Below are 10,210 nucleotides of genomic sequence, written 5' to 3' on the forward strand. Positions count from 1 at the left end.
GATTGAACCAAGGTCCTTGCTGTTGCCAGGCAAACGCTAGACCACTGAGCTATCTCCCCAGCCCTTAAAGTAGGTTTTTTTTTTAAAAAAATAGTATAAATCATCTGTAGACTATAAAACAACTTTAGTAATAATGATCACCTTATTTTTTTGTTTTGGATATATTAAAACGTATTAAAATATTACTAATTAAGCTAGGCATGGTGACACACACATATAATCCCAACACTTAGGAAGCTGAGGCAAGACAATCACCATGGGTTCAAGATCAGTCTTGTCTATATAGTAAACTCAAGGTCAGCCTGAACTGCATAGCGAGATTTGGCTCAACATACAAAAAAAAAAAAAAAAAAAATGGTTGTAAACCTTTAAGTTACTGGCATGTAGGCAAATACTTAAATGCATCTCAGAAAGTAAGCCTAGTTGGAGTGTCTCCCCATTCCTGAGGTGTAAATACTTCCACCATGGCTGATTTAAGCTGCTAATGTGATGTCATTTGACAGAGTTGGGAAGTGACAGGCAAACCGGCTCCTCCAAGCCCATATGAACCAATTCCCACACATCCTTTGAGTTCAGTGCCTCTTGGCCACGTAGCTACTATAGGGCATATATACTGCCACCCTGTGCAGAAGCGGGTAGCAGGTCAGAATCTGTTGCTTTTAATATGTATTAATTATTTGAATTAATATTAGAAACCACTAGTTGTTAGGTACAATGGGAAATGTCTAGAAAAAGGGGAAATACCTTGTGCTCTGACTTCTGGAAAATGTCCTGTGTAGGGCTGTAATACATATATAGTATATGTTGTATGCACCATGCCGTGTAGTAGAAGTGCTGCTTGTTGGAAAATTAGTAATAATTGCATGCTATGGTTTCTTTTTATTGTGAAAATATTTAAATATTAAAGCATAAACAACCCCAAACTAGAATGAAACATAATTAGAGCAAACCAATGTACAAAACACAAAGTCTTTGATAGCTATAAAAATCTTACTCATTTTGAACTGTTCCCATTTGGCCTGCATATTATATCTTTTCTGATTACAGGAAAACTACTGTGTACCTATAAACTCTCTTGAATGAGTGCATATTCTCAGGTAACCTGCATCAATCACTGTCTGCCTCTACTCCTGTGGATGGAAGCAGGCTGCAGAACTGACTTGTTACAGAGCAGGCAGTCAGGATCCATATGGTGATTTTTAGCCTGAACTCCAGTCATTGCTTTAGATTGTTTCTTGCTTCTTCTTGGTAAAAGCAATTTGGGAGGGGGCTGGTGCCAGGGATCAAACTTAGGACCTTGCACTTGCTGCTGAGCTATATGTCTGGCAAGTGGATTATTAATAACAGGTTTTTAAAAATTGATTAGAGATTTATGGTAATGTAGACATAAACAAGGTTAATTATACTTTTGTCCTATTAATAAGGATTTAGTATGTGTCAACTGCTTGTACAAAGCCATTTACTATCATTCTTTATATGTATATATAATGCATATATAATGTAATGTAATATATGTTATATATATTATATGCTATCATTGCTAAAAGTAATCACAGCAATATTCTTGAATGGCAAAGTATGGTTCCCCTGAGAACCAGGGACAGCTCTTGGGAATTCTGATTTTTTTTTTTTTTTTTTTTCCTGGCTCAAGGTGCCTTAAAGGTGGGTCCAGTAATACAGGTGGAGATGGGGATCAAACTGCGGTATCCTGCCCTGACTGCATTTGCATGAGCAGGTGCTTAAACAACTGAGCTAACCAGCAGGCCCCTCTTGGGAATTCTAGATTCCTCACTTTTTAAAGAGCCTTGTATTATAAGTATCTGAATCTGGCTCTAAAGTAAAGTAGGTTCTTAGGGGTGTTGCCATCTTGTCACATGGCAGGAATAGACTTCTGAACAACAGCTTGAGGTGAATCTTGAGATGATTTTTTTCCTATCAAAAACCTTTAGGTTATTGAAAAAATGTTCTATTTTTATTAACCTAGTTCTCAAAACAGGATTAGTAAAGGAGATGTTAGAATACAAACTTAAATTTTAATGTGTTTGCCTGTCTTCTAAAGTGATAGATGTATTAGGGTCCTAGGATATGAAACTTGTTATGTTTGGTTTTCTCAAAATCCTAATCATACATTTGGCATTGCTTCTCAACCAGTTATCATTATCGAGCACAATTCCACTTTCTTCATAATTAGTATACATGTTCAAAACTTAAAAGCCTGTACATTTTGCCAATAGATTAATCATCTAGCTAGGTAAATAGTATAATAACCTCTTCTTGTTAGAAATGTTTCCTCATTCTGATAATATTTTAAAAGTACCTTTAAAGAGTTTTTCAACCTTCCCAAAACTGTAAGCATATTTAAAGCTTTGAATTTGAACATCTTTTGAATATATTCCAACCAGGAAATATCTCCTCTAGCAAAAGGTCTAGGGGATGAACTGGTCTGGTCCTAATTGTTGTCTGTGGGAAGGTGGCCAAAACTCTTGAAGAACAGGCCTTTCTGCTTTTTTTTTTTTTTTAAGGTAGAGCTTCATATTTCACAATGACCACACAGAAAACGTATGGTCTTGTTCTACATCTCACGTGTCCCTAAGTCAAAGGCAGGGAGGAGGTCTTCCTTAGGAGGAAAAGGAAAGAAATATAGTAAAGTTTCCCTTTAAAAAAAGACATTGTGTGCCATAAAGTGGCTATATTGTTTTGCTTATTGTCTCCCGAATGTCGTCCAGAGTCCTGGGGCAGGGCAGTTAGTTGCCCAGTATGCATGAGATGAATGGCAGGCTGAAATAACTGAGATTTGTATCTGAACTTTGTGTCTAATAGTAGAGAAAGCAATCCTATTCATGTAAAAATAGTTTGAGTTCATAATCCATAAACATTTCTTATGATTAAAAAAATTATGTCTCTTTTGTTTATTCTCAGTTTTTTCTGTACAAATTTCCCAAAGATGTGGATTCGGTTATCATTAAAGTGGTGTCTGAAGTGGCTTATCCGTGCTCTGTTGTTTCCGTGCAGAACATCATGGTGAGTGCTGAGACTTCACCCTTCTAATGTGAAGTAGCGTCTTTTTTTTTTTTTTAATTTTTTTTTTATGTGTGTGTGTGTGTGTGTGTGGCCAGCTCAGCCCACCAGGGGGCGCGGCTGGCTTGTATGTGGTGCTGGGGGATTGAACCGTGGTCCCTTTGCTTTGCTAAGCTTGTTCAAATAGGTGCTTTAGACCACTGACCCATCTCACCAGCCCCTGTGAAGTAGTGTCTTATCCAAGAGTAAATGAAGGGGAAGAGTGTGTCCTTTTACCGTGTGTCTCCCCCAAATACTACATAGTAGCAACAGTATCCTGTGCACCTGAGTGGACAGTGCATGTTTGCAGACTGATTTAGAGAGACAAAGAATAGTTGACCCCTTAGCAAAATAAAGGAAAGAAGGAAGAAAGGAAGGAGAGGGGATGGATCATAATGAAGAGCAAAGAAGACCACGTTGTGAGTTCCACAGGAAAAAAGAAACTGACTGTTCATTGTGTTTTAAATTTTCTGTTGTGACACTGGGTTCTTTCTGTCTTGCTAAGTGTTAGCAACAAATGGGAGAGCTGTTATACCCTTAAAGGCCATCTTTTCATAGTTCGCTATAGTGTAGAGTGACTTTGACTTCAGAGGACAAGGCACCAAGTTCTAGTGGGACTATTTCGTGAGTGCTCTGGGTTGAGGGGACTTTTCATGGCTTCTGGTTCAGCAACACCTCCCCTGCTCTGGGATCTAAGATCTAGGTGGATAGGCCCAGGCAGAACCTGCACTTCATGTAGCATTAATGATGCCTCCCTTTTTCTCCTTCATACATGCTGCAGTGTCCAGTGTATGATCTTGACCACAATGTGGAATTTAATGGTGTCTACCAGTCCATGACCAAGAAAGCTGCCATCACTTTGCAGGTGAGACATTGATTTTCTGGTCACTACTGTCAGTGACATTGCTCAGTGGATAGTCAGCTTACCTACTGGACCAGCATCCAGAAGAGATGGTCAACTACTGTGTACCTTGATTCTTTTTGCATTGTGATAGTTAAAAATTAAGATTTTAGGACCTGAAATCAAAGCATGGGTGACAGAGAACAATGCTGTTCTCCCAAATACTCTTTTCCCCATGGAGATTCTTGGAAACACATGAGAAAGTGGGACATATATTTGACAGTTTCCTAGAAAGATACAAGCAGAAGATTCTAATTGACTCAGTGGAGGGTGCCAATTTAGGTTGAAATTTATGAGATCTACTTCAAGCAGTTAAATGTATTTTAATAATTTAAACAAATGATGACTTCATGTGTGAATAGACTGACAAGTTCAGAGGGATATGGGTCATATTTTCATTAACTAGATTATAATTTTAATGGTAATTAAATAGCAAAAAATGTACATGCACTGTGTCAGCATATTTTCAGATGCTCTGTTCTTTAGGATAGTGCTTAAAAAAATAACTGTGTCTTCCTCTCTTCCTCACAGTAAGGTGCTATTACTCACTGGATAACAATAAAAGAATAAAAGAAGTTAATCATAATTTACACCTAAGTCAGACCTAAAAACTTCTAATAGTCAACTCAATTTCAAGGATCTCAGATTTGAGCAGATCCCAAACATCTGCTCTTGTTTTTAGTATTTATTTCTTCCTTAACATCTCAGCATTATGAGGTCCCCAATAAAATAGAGTAGGAAAGTAATTGTAATAGTGAACTTCAGACTTTACATCACCAGGACACTGCATTAATGAAGGGCAAAGAGAATCAGTGTGGGTCTACTTTGGATGTATTCAGCACTGAATTCTTCCTTTTCTTTTGGGCCCATGTTTAAGCCTTGGGCCATTTTCTCTGTGGGCTAACCATATCATAAATTTTGGAATAATTTTTTTAAAGCCAGGATTGGAGAACTACAATGTACCTTAATGGCTATCTTGTCAACCATGCTCCATTCACGGACAAAGAAACTAGGATACAGAAAAACTATAGAAAAGCAAAGGCAGGGCCATAACTCAGGTCTCCTGGCTTATATCCTTGGCCTCCCTAACTGCATTATTTACCTAACTGTTCCTTTTAAGGAACTGTGTTCCTTTTAAGAAAGTTATTCATCATTATGTTTTTTAAAATAATATATATATATATATTCATTATTAAACATAGGCTGTTGACATTACTCTTTAAAGTAGCACCTGTTAGAGTTCTAACTACTCATGAGAAGAGACAATAGATTGAAATCATAACAGTGTATCTGTTTAACTTCTTGGGTGTAACAATTATTGTGGGCAATTTGGAATAGATTATGAATATGTGACAATCCTTTTTAAGATGTTAGAGGGCCAGGGTAAGCTCTACTTTTCTTTCTTTTCTTTGTCTCTTCTGCTATCTTTCTTACCTGCCCATCACAAGGTTGTTATGTCTCACACAGAAGAAGGATTTTCCTGGCGAGCAGTTCTTCGTGGTGTTTGTGATAAAACCTGAAGATTATGCCTGTGGAGGATCATTCTTCATCCAGGGTAAGAGGCAAGGAAGGGTATGTGGAAGGGAAGCCAAACACGTGTCTCTAGTTCCCATTAAGGGTCCATGTAACATGGCAAGGTAGTCTGAAAGACACTTAACAAAAAAATGAAAGGTAGAAAATATTAGGTCTAAAGATATTGTTCATACTACAAAATGATAGTATGGTTCAACGTTTTTGAAGCCTTATAGTCCCTTATACTACAGAAAGTAAATTCACCTAATTTGCTCTTAACAAATGCTTGCTGCTGAGAAGTAAAGATCTCATTCAGTGAGTCAATGTTCATTTTCTAAGTTCAGTTTCCTAAGATAAAGCCATTTATTAATTAGGAGCCATTATTCCCACAAGCATGTACAAGGAAACTTTAGAGTTCATCATTCTAATTGCCAAAATGATACCTCATGAGACTAAGAAAGCCAGGTGGAATGATTTATCCGGATGGGAAGGATTATGTAAGTCACAGGGATTGTACAGATAGCTACAGAAGACCATGCAGTGCTACTTTGGGAGTAGAACAAACTTCCAGTGGAAACATAGACCACTTGTGGAAGATGCATGTGTCAACTTCACAGAGGGCGTTTAGTTTGCGTGCAACACCCTTGTTGTGTAGGTGGAATTTCTGCTAGTGTGTGCTTTAATCTCTTAAGTATTTAACGCTGGGGCTTTTCCAATGTCCAATGTACTACAAGCCCTTTCATCTATATGTGAAGGATAAACAAATTACTACTGGCTAGAAAAAATTAGAACTAAAGGAAAATGCTGCTTTTATCGTTGTGTCTGTTTCTTCAGATGTCTATAGGTCACAGAATGTCCTCATCTCAGTGGAGAAGGGAGGCTGCAGTCTCATTTCACTTGTACTTGAACTACCAAAGTGCACCCAAGTAAAAGCCAAAATGAGAATCTTAATTAATGGGAGACTGTAGACATGGGAGGCTTGGTAGGGGAGATTTTTCTTCCCATTCTTGTTAAAATAAAATTCAGCAACCAGAATAATTGTGGACATTTTTGAACAACTGTTAACCAGAAAATAAGAATCTAGTGTCTGATCCAATGTGCCTTGCACCTTGAGTTTTGTTGTCGCTGTTGTTTTGATTTTTACCAGAAAATGAAAATCAGACCTGGAATCTACAACGAGCAAAGAACCTTCAAGTGACCATTGTTCCTTCCATTAAAGGTCAGTGTTGCCTGTAGAGATTCCTGTGTCAGGAAAAGTCTTATATAATGCATCAGTAATGTTCTCAAAGAGGGCAACATGAGAAAACAAAAAATTATTTACCTATAAGACAGAATCTTTTGTTGAATACCTCCCCAAAGAGAAGGGAACTCAGTTCACATTTATGTACAGCAGACCCTTCCTAGCCTCCACTGGAGAATCATTGCTGTGAAAGGCAGCTACTTAAAGATTGTGTCTGGGTGACCTCTCATAGCTTTGCTGCTCTGAATGAAAATTTACTGGGACTTATGATGGGTGTGATGTCCATGTTTATAGCAGCACAACTCGCAGTAGCTAGATCTTGGAAACAACCCAACTGCTCATCAACCAAGGAATGGATTAAATAAAAAAGTGGTCTTTTTATGCAATAGATTACTACTCAGCCATGAAGAAGGATAAACTAGAGACTTTTATAGATAAATGGATACAACTTGAGATCACACTCATAGGTGAAATAAATCAGACCACATATTAAACATAGTATTGCCTCCCTAGTGTGAGAAGCTGAAAGAGTACATAAGGTCCAAAATGTACAAGAGTTATTGTAAAATGGCAAGAAACTTCAAAAGGAAAGAGAAACTGGGATGGGGAAATGGAGAAGAAAGGAAAGGAAAAGCATATTTACATGATAATTAAGATAGTTATGCTACTAATTTCTCTTAGTTCATTGAAAAAGATTTGTGTTGTTTGGACAATTAAATGTCGATATCTTGTACTCTGAGCAATTAATTTAAAGATAATAATATGCATTATATTAACTATTGCTACTCTCTTATTATCTTGTTTTGAAATTGTTTTCTCTTGAAAATAAAAAACAGAATGAGTGTGATGGAGGTGAGCTGTTTCATCTGTCCTATCCCAAGCAAAATCCTCTTTGTCTGAGGAGAGCCTGATCTAAGTTGTTTCTCTCTCTTCAGGATCTGTATACGTGAAATCCAGTCTTTTCAGTGTCTTCATCTTCTTGTCCTTCTACGTGGGATGCCTGCTTGTTGTGTTTGTTCATTATGTGAGGTAGGTCAACAGTCTTGAGAACTGTGAACCCCTTGTCTCACTCTGTAATGGTAATAGCATAGGCTTTCCAACTATTTTGGCCCTACTTCAAGGTAACTCTGTACCACATCTGTAGTACCTCTTCAAGGCGAACTACACAGCCTTCTGTGCTTCAGACTTCTCCTCTATAATCTATATCATAGAATAATATAACTTACAGTGTTTATGTAAATATCATGGCCATGACAAGTGCTGATATGGTGTTTATTATTTTCATAGTCAATGAAAATTCAACAAAAAGGCAACTTGTATAATTTTCAGACCAGGAAATACTCACTGTAAATCCTACAGACTATAGGAGATGATAATTCTTTTACATACGGAGATTTAGGAGCAGCTTTTAACATTCTGTCAAAAAATTAAATTTAATGCCTAAAATAAATCTTGAGGTACAATAAACAGCAGCATAATGTGCTTTGATATCACATTACTGGGTGATTTTCTACTTTTGTAGCATCAGTTTTCCACTAAAACGCTCTGGGTAGGGGGAATGAAGAAACTTGTGCTGTGATTTATTCAAGGAAATTTATTGTCCCAAGATTTTGGAGCCCCTAACAAAACAGTCTGTCCCTCTACAGGGCTGACCTTTTTTTTTTTTTAGGGCTGACCTTTGAGAATTCCATTCTTTGTTTTTCTTTCTGTGAGCTACAAAAGAATGGCAGGAGATTTGCAATAAACAAATGTTCTTTCTTCTCTTGAACATATTAAGAAAACAAAGCCAGCATCTATAAAAAGATCCCTCTACCACTTCAGTGATACTGTGAGCTCTGTGGTACAGATCTACTGCTGGTTCAAAAGACAACTTCCTTCTGCGACCTATGTGAAGTTTTTGAATTGAAATAACTCTCTTCAAACATTTCACAGCTACCCCTAGCCAAATCTGGGAGAATTTTAGGACCAAAACCATTAAGAATAATGAGTTAGTGGTAATAAAATAGAAACCCCTGATACACAGCTATGTATCTAGTAAATTCAACAAAATTTGAATTAAAACAGGTACCCATTAGAGAAGGATGCCACTAGCAAAGACCGACAATAAAAGGACTCTCCCATAGCAGAAGACCCAGAGCTGACTGATACATTCATGGGGAATGCTGCAGTTGGAAAATCATTTTTGCAGATATCATAGTAAAGACTGGATCAGGTTAGGAATCATCAATGGCAGCTAAGTCAGGAGAAGGAGTAATCAGGATGTCTGTGTGGCCTTAAAGTACATCTTCACAAATTGCTTAGTAGTTGTAAAAGAAAACAGTAATAATTGTATTAGTAAGCTCTCCACTGCTGAGTAGAAATACCTCATACTCACAACCTAAAGAGTAAGCTTTATCTAGCTCCTGGTTTCAGAGGATCCAGTCAGTGACAGGCTGGCCTCATGGCAGGAGCATCATGGGAGAAGGCTATGGCAGAGGAAAGCTGCTCTGTTTACAGCAACCCGGAAGCAGAGCAGGGATGGTACCAGAGAGGAAGGACTGAAGAAGCAGAGGTAGGCTGCTAGGTCACACCTGACCATTCAGACTACTCCATAAGTGAGCTTTGCTAATTGCCTGGGGAAGAGGGGCTCACAGGTCATTGAAGATGACAATCTCCTTGAACTGTCACGAACCTGTATAGTAAAGAAATTGAACACATTGACTGAGTGATTAACATTAGTACCATCAAAGGGAAGGTGAACACTGCGAGACACCTTAAGAAAGACACAGAGTTATTTATGCAGCATTCTAGAAATGCATTATTTTAATAATTTTTCTTTTTTTTTTTTTTTGGTGGAACCGGGGATTGAACTCAGACCCTTGCGCTTGCCAAGGAAGCACTTATTCTACTGAGCCATCTCCCCAGCCCCCTTTAATCATGTTTTGAGGCACAAGAGGTACCATAAAAGACACAGAAATTATATTTAAGTGTTCTAGGTTAAAAAGCTCTAAGGACATATGATGACTAAAGATGATACCTGATCTCAGATTGACTCTCAGACTAGAAGAAAAACATGCTATAGAGGATATTATTTGACCAATTGACAAATTGAAATATATAGAGTATATTTGATAAGGGTGTCATTCTATTGTTAAATTGCTAAATTTGATACCTGTAGTTATGTAAAGGACTATCTCTACTTTCAGAATATTTAGGTATAAAAGTCTACAACATATTTGTAGCTACATAAAGTGTATGTGGAAAAAGATTGATAAAAGTAGATGAGAAAATAGAGTAACAATAAGTGAATCCAAATAAAGGATATATGAATGCTCTATGTTCTTATTCTCAAAGCTTCTTTGTATATTTGAAATTCTTTTAAAATAAAGAGTTAACAACAGCCAAGTATGGTGTCTCACACCTGTAACCCAGCACTCCAGAGACAAAAGGAAGAGAACTGTGGGTTCTGTGTATCCACTACACAGTGAAATCATGGGTTATTCACTCAATTACTTTTTTTT

The 10,210-nt window shown here is 37.4% G+C and overlaps 1 protein-coding gene across 2 annotated transcripts in view; it reads left to right on the forward strand.

The window, feature by feature from the left end:
- Positions 1–10,210, forward strand: part of Sidt1 (SID1 transmembrane family member 1) — a 103,224-nt gene that overhangs the window by 41,812 nt on the left and 51,202 nt on the right. For both annotated transcript variants that reach the window (XM_004633305.2, XM_023717570.1), the window contains exons 5-9: positions 2,920–3,021; positions 3,839–3,922; positions 5,426–5,513; positions 6,618–6,689; positions 7,646–7,739. In XM_004633305.2, the coding sequence (XP_004633362.1) occupies positions 2,920–3,021; positions 3,839–3,922; positions 5,426–5,513; positions 6,618–6,689; positions 7,646–7,739 (440 nt within the window). The remainder of the gene's footprint in view (positions 1–2,919; positions 3,022–3,838; positions 3,923–5,425; positions 5,514–6,617; positions 6,690–7,645; positions 7,740–10,210) is intronic.

Source organism: Octodon degus, unplaced genomic scaffold (assembly GCF_000260255.1).
Source record: "Octodon degus isolate 3935 unplaced genomic scaffold, OctDeg1.0 scaffold00053, whole genome shotgun sequence".
Lineage (NCBI taxonomy): Eukaryota > Metazoa > Chordata > Mammalia > Rodentia > Octodontidae > Octodon > Octodon degus.